The sequence below is a fragment of the Cokeromyces recurvatus genome (assembly GCF_025118155.1).
Source record: "Cokeromyces recurvatus strain NRRL 2243 chromosome Unknown BX663scaffold_13, whole genome shotgun sequence".
Classification (NCBI taxonomy): domain Eukaryota; kingdom Fungi; phylum Mucoromycota; class Mucoromycetes; order Mucorales; family Mucoraceae; genus Cokeromyces; species Cokeromyces recurvatus.
Window position 1 is genome coordinate 169,803 of NW_026251399.1, and position 16,128 is coordinate 185,930.

At 31.0% G+C, this 16,128-nt stretch overlaps 9 protein-coding genes across 9 annotated transcripts; 5 read left to right on the plus strand and 4 right to left on the minus strand.

Moving 5' to 3' along the window:
- Window positions 1-111: 111 nt before the first annotated feature.
- Window positions 112-1,501, plus strand: BX663DRAFT_509879 (nucleophile aminohydrolase). Its single transcript, XM_051527683.1, has 7 exons — window positions 112-171; window positions 274-420; window positions 482-585; window positions 635-723; window positions 793-863; window positions 925-1,054; window positions 1,118-1,501. The coding sequence occupies exons 1-7, from the start codon at window positions 169-171 to the stop codon at window positions 1,417-1,419; spliced, it is 846 nt and encodes a 281-aa protein (XP_051382605.1). The 5' UTR covers window positions 112-168; the 3' UTR covers window positions 1,420-1,501.
- Window positions 1,502-1,731: 230 nt separating this feature from the next.
- On the plus strand, window positions 1,732-2,401 carry BX663DRAFT_454661 (uncharacterized protein). Its single transcript, XM_051523823.1, has 2 exons — window positions 1,732-1,991; window positions 2,068-2,401. Exons 1-2 carry the CDS (start codon window positions 1,828-1,830, stop codon window positions 2,210-2,212), a joined length of 309 nt encoding a protein of 102 aa, XP_051382606.1. The 5' UTR covers window positions 1,732-1,827; the 3' UTR covers window positions 2,213-2,401.
- A 1,213-nt stretch (window positions 2,402-3,614) lies between these two features.
- On the plus strand, window positions 3,615-5,270 carry BX663DRAFT_64154 (DNA-binding protein). The gene is made up of 5 exons (XM_051532272.1): window positions 3,615-3,748; window positions 3,856-3,990; window positions 4,055-4,166; window positions 4,234-4,390; window positions 4,464-5,270. The coding sequence occupies exons 1-5, from the start codon at window positions 3,643-3,645 to the stop codon at window positions 5,085-5,087; spliced, it is 1,134 nt and encodes a 377-aa protein (XP_051382607.1). The 5' UTR covers window positions 3,615-3,642; the 3' UTR covers window positions 5,088-5,270.
- On the minus strand, window positions 5,234-6,624 carry BX663DRAFT_552032 (uncharacterized protein; the record flags this gene model as incomplete). Its single annotated transcript, XM_051531331.1, has 6 exons — window positions 5,234-5,270; window positions 5,334-5,400; window positions 5,482-6,117; window positions 6,175-6,348; window positions 6,413-6,476; window positions 6,544-6,624. The coding sequence occupies 6 exons, from the start codon at window positions 6,622-6,624 to the stop codon at window positions 5,234-5,236; spliced, it is 1,059 nt and encodes a 352-aa protein (XP_051382608.1).
- Window positions 6,625-8,131: 1,507 nt separating this feature from the next.
- Window positions 8,132-9,949, plus strand: BX663DRAFT_509890 (citrate synthase). Its single transcript, XM_051527684.1, has 5 exons — window positions 8,132-8,208; window positions 8,272-8,352; window positions 8,414-9,141; window positions 9,242-9,572; window positions 9,635-9,949. Exons 1-5 carry the CDS (start codon window positions 8,188-8,190, stop codon window positions 9,875-9,877), a joined length of 1,404 nt encoding a protein of 467 aa, XP_051382609.1. The 5' UTR covers window positions 8,132-8,187; the 3' UTR covers window positions 9,878-9,949.
- A 150-nt stretch (window positions 9,950-10,099) lies between these two features.
- On the plus strand, window positions 10,100-10,798 carry BX663DRAFT_509891 (Oxo-4-hydroxy-4-carboxy-5-ureidoimidazoline decarboxylase). Its single transcript, XM_051527685.1, has one exon. The coding sequence runs from the start codon at window positions 10,146-10,148 to the stop codon at window positions 10,668-10,670; it is 525 nt and encodes a 174-aa protein (XP_051382610.1). The 5' UTR covers window positions 10,100-10,145; the 3' UTR covers window positions 10,671-10,798.
- A 255-nt stretch (window positions 10,799-11,053) lies between these two features.
- On the minus strand, window positions 11,054-12,471 carry BX663DRAFT_509893 (Septin-type guanine nucleotide-binding (G) domain-containing protein). The gene is made up of 2 exons (XM_051527686.1): window positions 12,017-12,471; window positions 11,054-11,943 (listed from the first exon to the last, which is right to left on the minus strand). The coding sequence occupies exons 1-2, from the start codon at window positions 12,428-12,430 to the stop codon at window positions 11,239-11,241; spliced, it is 1,119 nt and encodes a 372-aa protein (XP_051382611.1). The 5' UTR covers window positions 12,431-12,471; the 3' UTR covers window positions 11,054-11,238.
- A 176-nt stretch (window positions 12,472-12,647) lies between these two features.
- On the minus strand, window positions 12,648-14,145 carry BX663DRAFT_509895 (cyclin-domain-containing protein). The gene is made up of 3 exons (XM_051527687.1): window positions 13,679-14,145; window positions 12,820-13,606; window positions 12,648-12,767 (listed from the first exon to the last, which is right to left on the minus strand). The coding sequence occupies exons 1-2, from the start codon at window positions 14,075-14,077 to the stop codon at window positions 12,965-12,967; spliced, it is 1,041 nt and encodes a 346-aa protein (XP_051382612.1). The 5' UTR covers window positions 14,078-14,145; the 3' UTR covers window positions 12,648-12,767; window positions 12,820-12,964.
- Window positions 14,146-16,127, minus strand: BX663DRAFT_509898 (cytosol aminopeptidase family, catalytic domain-containing protein). The gene is made up of 6 exons (XM_051527688.1): window positions 15,766-16,127; window positions 15,278-15,687; window positions 15,125-15,220; window positions 14,821-15,070; window positions 14,366-14,768; window positions 14,146-14,308 (listed from the first exon to the last, which is right to left on the minus strand). Exons 1-6 carry the CDS (start codon window positions 16,102-16,104, stop codon window positions 14,262-14,264), a joined length of 1,545 nt encoding a protein of 514 aa, XP_051382613.1. The 5' UTR covers window positions 16,105-16,127; the 3' UTR covers window positions 14,146-14,261.
- Between the last annotated feature and the right edge of the window lies 1 nt (window position 16,128).

Consider the following 16,128-nt stretch of genomic DNA (forward strand, 5'->3'; position numbering starts at 1 on the left):
CACTTCATATCGCTTTGGCCGCGCGTACGAGCTTGACAAAGTCACTTTTTAGGCATATATCATCAAGAGACGCGAGTACACCTTTTTTTTTTTTTTTTTTTTTTTTTTTTTTTTTTTTTTTTTGCAGGAGATTTTTTTTTTCTTAGATAAAATAAAGATTGAAGTACAATGGTAAAAGCATTTTTCTCGAACTTTTATTGAATTTTTATCAACTAAAAGCGTTTTTTTATTTGCTTTCTTCTCCTTCTTTTTTTCTTTTTTGCTCATTAATAGTTTAGAAATCAATACGACAACGATGTTTCAACTTGGTCACCTCAAGGTCGTATACATCAAGTAGAATATGCAGTCGAAGCAGTTAAACAGGGATCAGCTGCTATCGGTTTAAGAAGTAATAAATATGCTATTTTACTTGCCCTGAAGGTATTTTTTTTTGAAATTAATGTAAAGCTCTTTCAGAAACTTATGTATTTTTTAACCATAGCGTTCATCTGGAGAACTTGCCTCATATCAAAAAAAGTTAATTAAAATTGATGATCACATGGGTATTGGTATTGCAGGATTGACCTCAGATGCTCGTGTTTTAAGGTAAATTAGGATAATGTTCGAATTTATATTTATTAATTTGAATTATTAGTAACTTTATGCGTTCAGAAGCCATGAAATCAAAGATGTTGTATGACAGACCATTACCTACACAAAGAATTGTTAATGCAATTGCAGATAGTATGTTTTTTTTGTAATTTTGGAAAATTTACAAGTCGCCTTAATATTGACCCCCCTTTTTTATTGTAGAGGCACAAGTCAACACTCAACAATATGGACGTAGACCATATGGTGTTGGTCTTCTTGTCATTGGTTATGATGTAGGTGTTAACTTTTTTAAAGAGAGAAAAAAAAGGAGCTATATTTTGACATATGCAATAGGAAACTGGACCCCATCTCTTTGAATGTTCTCCTTCTGGCACTAGTTTTGAATATTATGCCATGTCCATTGGTGCAAGATCTCAATCTGCCAAGACATATCTTGAAAAATATCGTGAGGAATTTACTGATGGTATATGATTTTGTTATTATGTTGAAATAGTATCTTTCAATATTAACTATATTTATTTATTAGCTTCATTGGATGAACTTGTTCGTCATGGTCTTCAAGCACTTCGTGACACATTGCAACAAGATAAAGATCTCAATATTCACAACACATCTCTTGGTATTGTAGGTGAGGATCATCCATTCGAGATTATTGAAGGAGAAGCACTACAGAAGTATTTAGATTTACTTGGTGAAGATAAAGGAAGAAGAAGACCGGCAGGTCCTGGTGGTGCTACTGGCTCTAATAATACTGATGATAACTCGGAACAGCATGAGCCTGCTGTTGCCGTTGGACTTGAAGCAGCAGAACCAATGGATACTGATTAAAATAGTTTTATTCGTTGAAAACAAAAAATATATTTACTTTTTTAAACAATAAATAAAATGTAAAAAAAAAAAAAAGAAAAAAGAACGAGGATTATAAAAAATAGCTGTAAGGAAAAGAGTGACAAACTAAGCATTAAACTTCTTCAAAAAACACTGGTAATCTATAATCCAATCAGATTATTTTTTTGAAGAATGGAGATATAAAATCCTGGGGCCATGAAGCTTAAGGAACGAATTTTTTTCTTTTATAATTTTTATTATTTAAACCATTTGACATTATATAAAGATGGTAATGAGAAAAGATCTTGTTTTAACCTACATTTTATTTTTATTTCTTTTTTAAATATTGTTTAACTAACATATATACCTCTACATACATATATATATATATAGTCTACTGCTGTTATAATGGGTTTTGTTGTTGCTGGCGCAGCTACTGCTGGTCGTCTCGGTATTAAAGCATTCCAAGAATATCAAAAATTACCAAAAAAGCCCAGACTTTCCAAGTTTTATAAAGGTGGTTTTGATCCAAAAATGAACAAAAGAGAAGCTGCATTGATTCTTGGTCTTAGGTAATATATATTTTTTGTTGAAAAAAAAAAATAAATAAATAAATGAAAAACTTAAATCAATTTAAAATGTGTAAAGGGAATCACAAGCAACAAAGCAAAAAATTAAAGAAGCTCATAGACGCATCATGTTACTTAATCACCCTGATCGTGGGGGTTCACCTTTCTTAGCATTAAAGATTAATGAAGCAAAAGATTTTTTGGAAACAAAAGTGAAAAAGTAACGTTTAGCCCTATAAACATATCATTCTTTCTTCCCTCCTTCCAATACAGCCAACATTGTCAGTAAATCAAACTTTGGTTATTTTTAAATCTATTATACTATCACATATATACACCTACATAAACGACTAGATTCACAGAAAATACACATAATAAATTCTTCTTCATACATGATAAGCTTTTACTTTACAATGTGACTTGCTTTATATTCCGAAAAAAAAAGCATTTGCGAACAATTTCATTTGGATACTTAATGCCTTAAATACAAAAGCTATTGGCCTGGACAGATTGAAAAAAAAAAAGGAATTAAACAGAGTCAAGGAAAAAAAAAGATACTACAGTATTCCTTTAGTAAGTTAATGGAGGAACATTAAAATATCCCCTTTTCTAGAGCTATGCATTCAATCCGTTCTTTAAGTAACAGTACCTTTTCTTAACAATCTCATTATTATGGATTCATTTTCTTAATGTTGAGTTAAAATTAGCTATCGAGAATAAACATTTTCCAAGAGTTTTTTTTTTTGATATCAACTGGTGCATACCTCTAGACTCTCCTGAGCTAGTAATATCCAATTAGGCTCACATGCGTATAGGATTATTATGATGATATAATTTAATATATTAGTTGTAATTGGTATTCATTATGTAAACTACATATTGTAGCCTTATCTGCTGGATATATGAGGAAATTTGGAGGAGTACTTCATTACTTGCGTATTACAGCAGGTATCCAGATCATAGTTTAAATTTTCTAGTCATAGTATCTCCACCTATTAGTGATTTTAAATAGTACTATTAATAATTTGATAGTAGATCAAATACTATTTTATAGAAAATGAAAGATATTTGTCATAAAGTAGAATTGTCTTTGATCATTGTATACATCTTATATACTTTATCTCAATACTTAATGAAAGAGACATTACTTTTATTGCTGCAGTCTAATACCTTGACTAAGTGAAATTTATTATCAGTTAACCAAAAAAGATTCCATTTCTAATCTTTATATAAATAATAGAGTGTTTCATCTATTTACAAGCATTTAATAATTTGACGCTTGCATAAATACTAGAACGATACAAGTAATGTGACTTATTCAGCATAGTGGCTTCTTATAGCAGCAGGTATATTATAACAATCTTCGAAAGCATTCTTATGCCTTCTCCTCTTTCACCTCTACTTTTTTTTTTCAATGTTTACATATTAACACTTATTATTGTGTTCATACAAATAATCCTATTTTGTTAATAAGAAAAAAAAAATAATTTCTATATACCTTTCAACTGTTTAGGTGATCAGCTTAATTCTTATTATCTGAGTACGAATTTATTCTAAAATTTTCTCAATTTCTTCAATAATCACTATAAAATAATTTTTTCTCTTTTGTTTTATTTTATTTATTTATTTATTTTTTTTTTTCAACAAATAAAAAATGAGTGCCAATCCTGCTGAAACTCCAAAGGCTACTGAGCCAGTCAACGATGTTTCCAACAGCGATGTTCAAATGAAGTACAAGGATGCTGGTAGAATTGCCGATGGTAATGATCTTGATTTATAAATTAAAATAAGGCACAAAGTCTTCTCTTCCCCCCTTTTTTTTATTTTGATACGCGTTTTAGTTTCATTTATTAACTCAAATGAATAGATGTTCTCGACAAGGTCATTAAGCTTTGTGTTGTTGATGCCAAGATTATTGACATTTGTATCGAAGGTGATAGACTTATTACCGAAGCTACCAGCAAAATCTATACCAAGCAAGGAAAGAACAAGATCTCCAAGGGTAAAAAAAAAAAAAAAAAAATGTGGCTGAGTAGGAAAAAAATAATGCTAACATGATTTAATAGGTATTGGTTTCCCTACTTCTATCTCTGTCAACAATTGTGTTGCTCATTTTTCTCCTCTTCCTTCTGATCCCGAGGCTGTTGTTACTTTGAAGGAAGGCGATGTTGCTAAAATGTAATTATTTTGTGTGAATAGATATGAGATCAGAGATATTAACTTTTTTTTTGTGTATTTATTTTAGTCAATTGGGTGTTCAATTTGATGGATTCTGTTCTACTGTTGCCACTACTATTGTTGTTGGTGCTAAGGGTCCCGTTACTGGTACTAAGGCTGATGCTATTAAGGCTGCTCAAACTGCTTTGGAAGCTACTATTCGTATGCTCCGTCCTGGTAATAAGGTAATTACTTGAAGATAGGAGTTTTTTTTTTTTTTTTTATTTAAATGATATTTAATTGTATTACTTTGAATAGAACATGGATGTTACCAAGACTGTTGATAAGATTGCTGAAGCTTATAACGTCAAGCCTGTCGAAGGTATGTTGTCTCACAACCAACTTAAGGACAAGACCGATGGTGAAAAGCAAATTATCTTGAACCCCACTGAAGCTCATCTTCGTGACTTTAAGCGCGTTGAATTTGGTGTCAATGAAGTTTATGCTATTGATATCCTTGTTTCTACTGGTGAAGGTAAGGTTCGTCCCTTGAAGACTCGTACTACTGTCTACAAGAAGACTGGTGTTCGTTACCAATTGAAGATGGCCACCTCTCGTGCTGTCCTCTCTGAAATCCAAAATAAGGCTGGTGCCTTCCCTTTCAATCTTCGTAGTCTCGAAGATGAACGTAAGGCTCGTATGGGTATTGTTGAAGCTGCCAAGCATCAAACTGTTTTGCCCTACGATGTTATGTATGAACGTGATGAAGCTGTCGTTGCTCAATACTTGGCTACTGTCATGGTCACCAAGAAGGGTAACACTTTGCTTACTCATCCTCGTTTTGATGCTGTTGAAGTCCAAACTGATAAGTCTGTTAAGGATGAAGAAATTGTTCAACTTCTTGCTACTTCTTATGAACCTGTTAAGAAAGCCAAGAAATAAATCATTTATAAATAGTATTTCCCTTCCTCTCCCCTTCTTTGTTTGTAGTAGATTAATCTTCAATAAAAAAGAAAACAATTTGTTTTTTGTTTTTTTTATATGTATACGAATATATTATTATAATATGCAGATGGTATATAGTTTAGTTATTCTTTATATTTATGTGAAAAGTTCAATAAAGACCTAAAACCATATATAGAAGTTAATAGGCAATGCATAAAGCTTGTATACATTTTAGCTGCTTACATCTTTGAACCATGGTTAAATTTAGATAAAAATGCTTCTTCTAATGCTGATTGTGTAACTGATGAATCTAGTTCGTAATATTATTATATGTGTATACACTTTTTAAATTCTAGAAAAAAAAAAGAAAAAGAAAAAGAAGCGTATTTACCTGATAAATCACTAAATGAAGAGCCTATTGAATTCAATGCACTCTCATTACTTGAACTACTGGGAGCAGTAGTAGTACGATGATGGCTAGTAGTAATAGCTATAACAGGTGACTGAGGTTGTGTGTTTGGGGCAGTATAGTTACCTTTTTTAGAGTGTATTGAAGATGATGATAGATTATCATCCAAAGTATTATATTTCTTCAAATTTTGTATAGATAAGGATAATTGTTGACGACTGCTTATCAAGCTACTATTATTGGAAATATAACTATTATGCGGAAGGAATGCAGGTTCTTCTACTTGTAATCTCATTCTTTGAAAATGATTACTAAATACTTCTTCTTCAAGTGGTGAAGAAGGTGTTGATGTTTCATTATTCGTTATACTGTCACTCTCTTCCTCAGTACTATTGTCATTTAGATAAGCAGTAGGATGAGGCTGGCTCGATGAGTTGCTTTTATATAAGCTATTATTAAGAGACGATCTATCTAACTTTTCGTCGTTTAAAGCTATACGAGAAGAATTATTGGATCGATTATCTAATAAAGTCTTTTGTGTTATTGTTTCTTGTGATATATTATTACTACTTATTTGCTCAGATTGCTGCTGTAATGAGTTTGAATATCTTATAGAAGCTATACATATAAAGTATTAATAAACATGTATATACATATTGTTTTCATTTAATTTACTTGGTCTAGATTTTGAAGGAATGGGGCTCTTTGTATTCGTTCTATTGACACTAGCGCTTGCTCCCTTTTGTCGAAGTTGTTGGTGAATACCACGAAGTTGAGTTTCATAAATAAATGCTGCATGACGAACAATAAAGGAAGTCGGCACTCCTAATTGTTCTGCAATAACATTCCCTATTCATAAATATATATATATATATATTAATATTTTTGTTACATGGCATTTACATGCTATTACAATCTGTGTTTTTTTGACTCATGTATTGCCATAATTTATGCTCCATCTCTTCGGTCCAAACAATCTACACATGTTTACATATAAAAGGATTAACAAAACTAATAAAATTACAAGGGAAATCGAATACTTACTGAAGGAGGCTCTATAAACTGATCAGGACGTTTAAAAGGAAGTCTAATAACTACATGGTAAATGTCCTTTTCGGGATCCATCTCTAATAATTTTCAAGGAAAAAAAAAGAAAGCTAAGGGAATTTTTTTTTTAAAGTAATAGCATAAATGTCCCGTGACAGTACATACATATAAATGATTAGCTTTTTTTTTTTTTTTTTTTTTTTTTTTTTGACGGAAACAGTTTTTGGTTTACGTAAAGCCAATCAATAACTCCCCTTTTGCATACTGTTTTGACAGTGGTAGTAGTAGCACCTCTATTCAAGAAAAACGTTATTCCAGCAGTTATCTCCTGTTTAAATTTCTTAAAATTTTGTCTAATATGCATATTAAGTTCTGCCTCATTGAATATAAATTCAATTACTATTACAATTGATTCCTTTATCGTCAATCTGCTCTCTTTGTTAAGTCAAAGTATCTTCAAATATTCTTGTATTATAGCTTTGTTTAACTTCTTAAGGGTAATACATGTATACTGAAAGAGATACTTACAGAAACTCTTGGGTTTTATATCTAGGAAGGCTGAACATGATATGTCCCTTATCTCTTATAACTCAGTAGAAGCTGCTGTATTAAAATAGTTATAAAGAAGAAAGTCTATGCTATGTGTTCTTCTTGAATCTTACTTATTGGTATCTCTCAAATGTGACAAAATTGTAGTGCATCATAAATACTTTTCTATACATCATCCTTGTTTAATTTGACACTATCCTGAGCTGTTCTCACAATAATACTTACTGTTAATCTCGCTGATCTTGTAGATATCCCTTGCTCTATAATAGGGTTAACTAATTTTTTTTATCTATATAAAAGAACAGTAGTATAATACGTACTCCTAGCCTTTTTTAGTAGGCGAAGTTTTAACGATCGACGTCGACTTACTCTTTATTTGTTGAATTATTATTGTTATTGACTCATGCTATGTAATTATGGTTATTTATTACAAAGTTTTACAAAGATCTTTAAAATATACAGTTCAAATTCATGAGTCTCTTTAAGTCTGATTCAGCTTATATATATATATATTTCTTTGCATTTAGTTGCTACTCATGTCATTCTAAAGTAATAGTTTTGTAAAAAAAATTCTTCCCGACGTTGCTCTTCTATCTCCTTTGAATTGCATTTAAGAGTTTTATCAATAATGTTGAAACAGTACACATATTCAGAAGGTATATCTTGATTACACATTTTTATTTATTTTTGGAAACTTAAGGAGAAAGTACACAAGATAAAAAATAGTAATAATGTACAAAAAAAAAGGCAAATCAAATAAAGCAGAGAGTTAAAAGAGCATTTTTATAGCATGCTGTATAATGTTAAACAATTATCATTTTTGACAGCTGAAATCACTTAAAAGGAACCAATAAAAAATAAGAATGTTTTTGAAACGTGTTTCTAACTTAAATGATTACAAACCATTAAAAATAAAAAAAAAGGTGCGGGGTGAAATGACATGAAGTGAAACCTAAAAGTCAAAAAAAAATAAAAAAAAAAAATAATTCTAGGATCCACATAAATTAAATATAAAAGGTTTTTTTTTTTTTTTTTTTTTTTTTTATTTATTTCATTTCATTTCTTTTTTATTTGTTTTATAATAATATATCAATGATTCGTTCATTAACAAAGGTATACTGAAATTTTATATGCAGCAGAAAGGTCAAAAATAATCATATATCCGTGTAACGCTAGTTAACTACATGTCAAACGTCTCGCCTTATTATCCCTACGTTGACAGTAAGTGCCACTCGAGCATATTCAACTAAAGTTAAGGTATGTATAGATTTTAATATAGTTAAGTAAATACATCAACAAATAATTTATTCTGAGATAGAGTTTGAAAGAACGTTTAGCTGAAATTATTCCTGAAAAACAAGCTGAAGTCAAGGCTTTTAAAAAGGAATATGGTTCAAAAACACTCGGTGACGTCACACTCGATCAAGTTTATGGCGGTATGCGTGGTATCAAGGGCCTTGTTTGGGAAGGATCTGTTCTTGATGCCGAGGAAGGTATCCGTTTTCGTGGTTTAACTATTCCTGAATGTCAAAAGACTCTACCCAAAGCTCAGGATGGAGGAGAACCTCTTCCTGAGGGTTTGTTTTGGTTATTGGTTACGGGAGAAATACCTACAAAGGAACAAGTAGACCAACTCTCCGCTGAATGGGCTGCACGCTCCGCCATTCCTGAATTTGTTGAAGAAATTATTGATCATTGTCCCAAGACACTTCATCCCATGTCACAATTTTCTATCGCTGTCAACGCTTTACAACACGATTCTCAATTTGCAAAAGCTTATTCTAAGGGTATTCATAAGTCGCAATATTGGGAATTTACCTTTGAGGATACTATGGACTTGATTGCTAAATTACCTAATGTTGCTGCTCGTATTTATCGTAACGTCTATAAGGATGGTAAATTACCAGCTATTGACAATAATAAGGATTATTCTTATAATTTTGCAAAGTTATTGGGTTATGAGGATAATAAGGATTTTGTTGAATTATTACGTTTATATTTAACTATTCATTCTGACCATGAGGGTGGTAATGTCTCTGCTCATACGTAAGTTTATTATTCTGTTATTTAATATTTATTTAGAGTCTTTATTGTTATATTTGTTTACCAATTTTTTTTTCAAAAAAAAAAAAAAAAAAAAAAATAGAACGCACTTAGTGGGTTCTGCATTATCGGATCCTTATCTTTCCTTAGCTGCTGGCTTGAATGGATTAGCAGGTCCTCTCCATGGATTAGCTAATCAGGAAGTGCTTCGTTGGACTTTGAAATTGAAAGACACTATTGGTATTGATGCTAGTGAGGAACAAATAAAGAAATATCTTTGGGATACTTTAAATGGAGGACAAGTTATTCCCGGTTATGGTCATGCAGTTTTGAGAAAGACAGATCCTCGTTATATGGCCCAACGTGAATTTGCATTGAAGCATCTACCTGATGATCCTCTCTTTGGCTTGGTATCCAAGCTATATCATATTATTGTTAAGTATAATTATTTCCTTACATAAAACAATATTTATTAATATTTGTTATTTAAATATAGCCTGGTGTTTTGACAGAGCACGGTAAGACCAAGAACCCATGGCCTAATGTTGATGCTCATTCTGGTGTTCTTCTTCAATATTATGGCTTAACGGAGCAAGATTATTATACAGTTCTATTTGGTGTATCGCGTGCACTTGGTGTTACTGCCCAATTGATTTGGGATCGTGCTTTACTGTTACCTATTGAAAGACCAAAGAGTTTCAGCAGTGAGCATTTAATGAAAATGTTCGGTGCCAAATAAAATAAAATAAAGTAAAATAAATGTATAAAATAAAAATAATAAAATAAAATAAAATGTATTACTAAAAAGTAAGTGTTTATTTATGCATTATATATTTATTCATCAATATTTAATAATCATTCATTAAATATACTATCCATCTTGTTTTTTTTTTAAAATAGAAATGAACTATTTAAGTTCTATACAACTAGTTTTTTATTTTTATTTTTATTTTATTTTTTATTTTTTATTTTCTTGTTATCTTCTAGTTTTATCTCTCTAATGTAAAATGAATTTTCTTCCTTCTATTAATCAATTGAACAAAGAAACTCCTGAAGAGTTTATAAAGGTTGTTAACATTCTCTTTGAGGCTGCTCCTCCTTTAACAAAGCGCCTTTTGGCTATTCGTCCTTTCACGTCCTATACTGAACTTATTAATTCTACTGAAAAGATATGCCTTAGTAATGAGCTTGATCTAGAAGAAAGACTAGAAGTCATAAATGCCCATCCTCGTATTGGTGCCTCTAAAGCTAATCTATCTGCCTGTTCACTTAGAGAACAAGGTTATACTGACACTTTACAAACTAAAGAAGACAAAACAATAAATATAGAACTGGCCAAACTAAATCAACAGTATGAGAAACAATATGGGTTTAAGTTTATTATCTTTGTTAATGGGCGTTCTCGTCAACAAATTATTCCTATCATCAAAGAACGTATAAAAGATAGTAATCGCGAAAGGGAATTATATACAGCTATAATTGATATGATGCTAATAGCAAAGGATCGATTAAAAAAAAGCAACCGAAACTAAAGTCTAATAATAAAAATAATATTAATAGTTGATACACATGATATAGTACTTTGACACTAGTCGTTAGCATTAATAATGCTTAAGCTATTATAAAGCTTTATTTATTTATTTAGTTATTGTCTAAACACCCTAACAAGTAAATTAATTTTAAATATGTGATGCATCTAAGTATTCATAAGCGTTCTTTATTTGCTTCTACATACTTTTTTTTTTTGTAATGAAAATACAAAATAAACATAATAGATGTAAATGGATGTATGTTTTGTAGATAAAAACATTTTATTTACTTTTGCTTGAAGATTATGCTCTTTACATAAATAAGATATGACAAAAAAAAGGTAGAAAACGCTTAGGAGTGTCTTAAGAAAACAAAGAATTGCAAACTCAAAACACGAACAGCTGTATATGATACTAATTTTATAGATGGGGATATGATAAAATAAAACAGATGATATTAGTTTTAAAAATACTGATGTAGATGCATTTTTATATATATATATATGTATAGAAGAATAAAAAAAAAAGGGATATAAATGCTATTCTATCAGTATGTATTATATGCTTTATTTTAATGAGGAGAAGTAGCAGCAGAGGCTAAGCCAATTCTTGTGGCTCTTTTATACATTAGCCTTTCGGTACGATATTGTTCATAGTATCTTTCTACAGTATCTAACTGTAAATATTGCCTATGTGATGATAGTAAAATATGTTTAAGCTTAATAAAGTCACTAAATTTATCATTTAAACAATCAATAATGCCCCATCCAAAATCACGACCTAGTTTAATCTGAGGATTATGGGTATCGATAGGGTTGCCTGTCTCTGGATCATCTTCATAGGCAATAAATGTAAACGGAACAATACGAAGATAATCCAATATTGATTTTGTCTCGTTATCCTCTTTTTCATAATTGAATCCAGAAAGAAATTGATCTAGAGATGTTTCTCGTTCATTTGTCTTTACTTTTTTGTTTAGTTCGTTGTCGTTGTCGTTGTCGTAGTCGTCATCTTCTTCTTCTTCAGGCATACCATAAATAGGGATTTTATGAGTTGTATAGATATCTCTCATTATCGAAGGCTTTAATCGATTTCGTTGCGCTAGAGTTAAATTATCCGCTTTACCAATAACAGGAATTATGTTCACACGCTTTGAAAGTTTTCTTAGAATACGAATGTCATATTCATTTAATTCTGTCTTTTTTGGATCGATAAAATAAAGACAGCAGTGAACTTGAGTATCTACTGCCTTTGGATTACGTTTTACTTTAGACTCCTATAGTGTGACAAAAATATAAGTAATAAATAATGTTTGACAAAAAAAAAAAAAAAAAAAAATTAACATGTACCTCTGCCAAAGTCAAATCAAACTGATGTTCAATATATTTAATGATATCATGAAGTTGTTTATCTACTAAATATTCGGCACTAAAACCAGGTGTATCGATAAGAGTTAACATGATACGTTCTTTTTTATGATGAATAGCATCTATGTTTATAATTTCTTTAGAAATAGTATAAGGCTGTAAAGTCTTTTCAATTGGTCCCTGTGGCTGTTCATGAAAGATAATAGAGGAATTTTCGCTCATAAATGAATCACGACGTTTCATATTTTTTGTCGATACTATCTCGTCTTCTAGTTGTTGTTCAAGTGAAAGAGTTTCGAGTAAAGTTCGTATAAATGATGTTTTCCCTACACCAGAAAAGCCTACTACCATAATGTTAAAATATGTTATTTGATTCTTTCGAGGTCGAGGTGACATCCTTAAAATTATAAATGGTCTATACACATATAAGGAAGAGGAGAAAAAGGAAAAGAAAGAAAGAAAGAAAAAAAAATGAGTCTATACTTTTAACAAGGTAATTATAACAAGAAAACTGGATTTTTACTTTTTGTGTAGCATTAAATATTACTTATTAATTTTACACAAAGCCTCTTTCTTTTCTCTCTGTTTGCTTATATAGTATGATGTATTTGTTATAAAATCATCTTCTTATTCTCTAAAATAATACATATACGCATATTACATATATATTACATGTATATCAGATCGTGATAATAGTATATTTTTCGTTTTTATCACTCTTATATTTAACAGGTATCACAAAATTTAATATACAGTAAATATAAATTATTTAATATATGATTAGGATGCTATAGTATATATATATGTGGTAAATATGAATAAATATAATAAATTTCATACATATTGTATGTGAGTATGTAATTTGTCAGCTGTAGTATGTATGTATAAGTATATAATAATAACAATAATTTTTTTTTGTTCCTTTTTGCATTATAAGTTCATGTATGTGGAGGAAGGAAGAGTAGATGCTTGATAATATATAGGAGAAGAAGATGGAGGAGGAGTTGGTATACCACCTAAAGAAGCTGAATAATAATACATATTATTGCTACTATTACTAGGTATAAAAGGTGGTGCATAAATAGAAGACGATAGTCCGTAGTCCTCTTTATCTTCTGTATGTTGTCTTGATTGCTTCTGAATTGAGCTGTTATAGTTTGGTTTCCAATATCCTTGGTGTAAATTTATGCTTGAACGAGAATGCTTTGGTTGCCCATAATACTGTTGATATTCTTTTAAACTATTTGTACTCGTCATACGTCGTACTTGCTGCTGATGATCATTGCTTTTTTGTTGTTGATAGTAATATTGCTGCTGGTAGGGCTGATCAAGAGACATGCGCTGAGTAGAATCACATATTTTATCTACATCAATCCTTGCTTGATCAAATGAACTTGATCGCTGATGTCGAAATGAAGCAGGCTTTCTCATCTTTTGTGTCATATAACCAACTTTAAGCAACTGGTCACCATATTTTTGTAATTCACTAACAGGTACAGTTAAGTTGTAGCTATTTAATTTAAGAAATTCTAATTCAAGATTATTTAATTCTGCTACTGACAATCCGCCCACCTGTAAACAGCAAGAAACAATAAGAAAAAAAAAAATGAGTTGTCATCATCATTATTCTGATTTTATACATACTTTAGCATATCTTGTATTGGTATAAAACACGTCACTAAAGAATTTCGAGGCAACCATAACTCCAGCAATAATCAGTCGATGAATATTAAAGGAATCAATCATAAATGGTTTCCCAGTAATGGCCAGGGAATTCTTTGACATGCGATCAAAATAAACCAATAGGCTTAAAAAACATTCATTTGCACATGGACAATATTTTAGTATTCTACTTAAATAAGAATGAATATCAATAGAAGGTACTAATCTAGCGTGAAAACGGGTATAAATAGGCTGTAAGGAGCGACATTGCTGTTTATTTAAAATATCATTAGCTATAGTCATTCGTTCAAGTAAAGATGCGAGTAATTTTATTGTATCAATCGTCGGATATTTAGCTAAATCAAATGTAATAGACAGCATTCTTAAATGAAATACTATTTCTTTTTCTTTATGATATAAAGAAGAGAAAAAAAAAGTAATATTTATTTTCTCCTTTAAAGTTTTGCAGAATTATTTATTATTATAGTGTTCATCCCCCTTCCTTATATATATATTTATATACAAAGGTCATACAACACGTGACTTAAAATCTAAGTTATTTTAGTCAGGATAAATTATGAATATATTCAATTAAAGATCTTGTGGGGCGACCTATATATCGTGAGATTAATAGAATGAACATTGATTACGTAAGATAATACACCTTACCACTCATTCCCTTAATATGATATCCATCAGTGCTTTGACTATCCATAACACCAGCAATATCAATATGTGCCCATGGAGTTGAATTATTTTCTTCACTAACAAATTCCTTTAAAAAGGCAGCAGCAGAACATGCACCACCTGATCTACCTTTACCAAGGTTATTCAGGTCTGCCACAGTTGATTCTTGCATTTCTTTCAAATAACCGTCACTAAGGGGCATTCTCCAAAAAGGATCTGCAGTTGCTCTTCCTGCTTTCTCTAGACTGTGCCAAAGTTTATCTGAATTAGTAAATACACCAGCATAAACATCACCCAGGGCAACATCAATAGCGCCTGTTAAAGTAGCAAGATCAATCAGAGATTTAGGTGAATATTTAGAACTAAGATAATATAATGCATCGGCCTAAAAATAACAAATTAATATATATAAATATATATGTGTGTGTATTCGTTACCAAAACTAATCTTCCTTCAGCATCTGTATCAATAATTTCAATCGATTTTCCATTCATGGCTTTTATAACATCACCTGGCTTAGTAGCTGTACCTGAAGGTAAATTTTCACATAATGGAATAGCAGCAACTATATTAATTGGTAATTGTAGCTTGCAAATACCATAAAGAGCTCCTACTACAGTAGCAGCACCTCCCATGTCTCCTTTCATTAAGGCCATATTGTTAGAAGGCTTTAATGAAATACCACCACTATAATACCAGCATTAATGATACTTATCATGTATAGACCAGAGGTATACTTACGCATCAAAAGTAATACCCTTGCCTACAAAACCATGAGGTTTTTCATCTTTTTTGCCTCCCTTATAATGAATTTCTAAAAATCTCAAAGGCTCAAGACTATATATTATTAGCAAAACAAATTTTATATTATCCCTATCTTATTTTTTTTTTTACCTTCCTTTAGCAACAGATAAGAATGCGTTCATCTTTTGTCTAGCAACCCATTCTTCATCTCTCACAAGTACTTCAACATTTTCCAAACCTGCCAATAAATAAGCAACTTCTTCTGAAAATAATTTTGGTGTCATTAAATTAGCAGGTGTTGTCATTAACATACGAGCTACATTTTGAGAAGCACCATAGATTCGGCCAGTTTCCCAACTCAAGTGGTCCTCGGAAGACTGAGTCTGTTTCGAAAAGGGGCCTACTATCATGTCCACTTGATCTTCTTTTTTAGATTTTAATTTATTGAATGAGAACTGTCCTAATACAGAGCCTTCTCCTGCTCCATGCGCACTTAGGGAAATATCAACACCAATATGTTTGGCACCCTGAGGCTTTAAAGCATGTAAACCGAGTGCAGTCTATTATTCCCCCAATATAAATATACATATACATTATTTTTTTTTTAAGATAAATATTGAATAACAATTTGAGCTTACAGCACGACGAGCAGCTTCTTTTTCATCTCTAGTATTTGTCTGAGATCCGACAGAAACAACTGCTACTTGTTTAATACCACCAACATTGTAAAGTGTTCGAACATCGCCCGCTTTTTTAAAATTAGAGAGTTTAAGTTGGTCTTCAATGAGATGCTTGGTTTGTTGAGAAATGTCTTGTGTAGCTGTCAAACGAGCAATTCCATCTTTACTTGTATATGCGCCCAAGACAAGTGCATCATAGCCTTGTGTGTTTGTAAAGAATCGTTTGCTTACTAATCTTTGTTGGTGAAGTGCAAATTGTCTACTTAATACAATCCCTGTCGTTCGTAATTTAAACATTATTGAAAAAAAAAAAAAACACAA

Coding starts and splice junctions, on each gene's coding strand:
- BX663DRAFT_509891 (XM_051527685.1), top strand. CDS start 10,146: ATGAATTTTCTTCCTTCTATTAATCAATTGAACAAAGAAACTCCTGAA.
- BX663DRAFT_509893 (XM_051527686.1), bottom strand. CDS start 12,430: ATGTCACCTCGACCTCGAAAGAATCAAATAACATATTTTAACATTATG. Junction 11,944..12,016: donor TTGATTTGACTTTGGCAGAG/GTACATGTTAAT, acceptor GTCACACTATAG/GAGTCTAAAGTAAAACGTAA.
- BX663DRAFT_509879 (XM_051527683.1), top strand. Junction 421..481: donor CTATTTTACTTGCCCTGAAG/GTATTTTTTTTT, acceptor TTTTAACCATAG/CGTTCATCTGGAGAACTTGC. Junction 1,055..1,117: donor TCGTGAGGAATTTACTGATG/GTATATGATTTT, acceptor TTTATTTATTAG/CTTCATTGGATGAACTTGTT.
- BX663DRAFT_509898 (XM_051527688.1), bottom strand. CDS start 16,104: ATGTTTAAATTACGAACGACAGGGATTGTATTAAGTAGACAATTTGCA. Junction 15,071..15,124: donor AAGGGTATTACTTTTGATGC/GTAAGTATACCT, acceptor CTGGTATTATAG/TGGTGGTATTTCATTAAAGC. Junction 14,769..14,820: donor CTGAAGGAAGATTAGTTTTG/GTAACGAATACA, acceptor TGTTATTTTTAG/GCCGATGCATTATATTATCT.
- BX663DRAFT_64154 (XM_051532272.1), top strand. CDS start 3,643: ATGAGTGCCAATCCTGCTGAAACTCCAAAGGCTACTGAGCCAGTCAAC. Junction 3,749..3,855: donor TGCTGGTAGAATTGCCGATG/GTAATGATCTTG, acceptor TCAAATGAATAG/ATGTTCTCGACAAGGTCATT. Junction 4,167..4,233: donor GAAGGCGATGTTGCTAAAAT/GTAATTATTTTG, acceptor TATTTATTTTAG/TCAATTGGGTGTTCAATTTG.
- BX663DRAFT_509895 (XM_051527687.1), bottom strand. CDS start 14,077: ATGCTGTCTATTACATTTGATTTAGCTAAATATCCGACGATTGATACA. Junction 13,607..13,678: donor CCAATACAAGATATGCTAAA/GTATGTATAAAA, acceptor TGCTGTTTACAG/GTGGGCGGATTGTCAGTAGC.
- BX663DRAFT_454661 (XM_051523823.1), top strand. CDS start 1,828: ATGGGTTTTGTTGTTGCTGGCGCAGCTACTGCTGGTCGTCTCGGTATT. Junction 1,992..2,067: donor GCATTGATTCTTGGTCTTAG/GTAATATATATT, acceptor AAATGTGTAAAG/GGAATCACAAGCAACAAAGC.
- BX663DRAFT_509890 (XM_051527684.1), top strand. CDS start 8,188: ATGATTCGTTCATTAACAAAG. Junction 8,353..8,413: donor CATATTCAACTAAAGTTAAG/GTATGTATAGAT, acceptor ATTCTGAGATAG/AGTTTGAAAGAACGTTTAGC. Junction 9,142..9,241: donor GGTAATGTCTCTGCTCATAC/GTAAGTTTATTA, acceptor AAAAAAAAATAG/AACGCACTTAGTGGGTTCTG.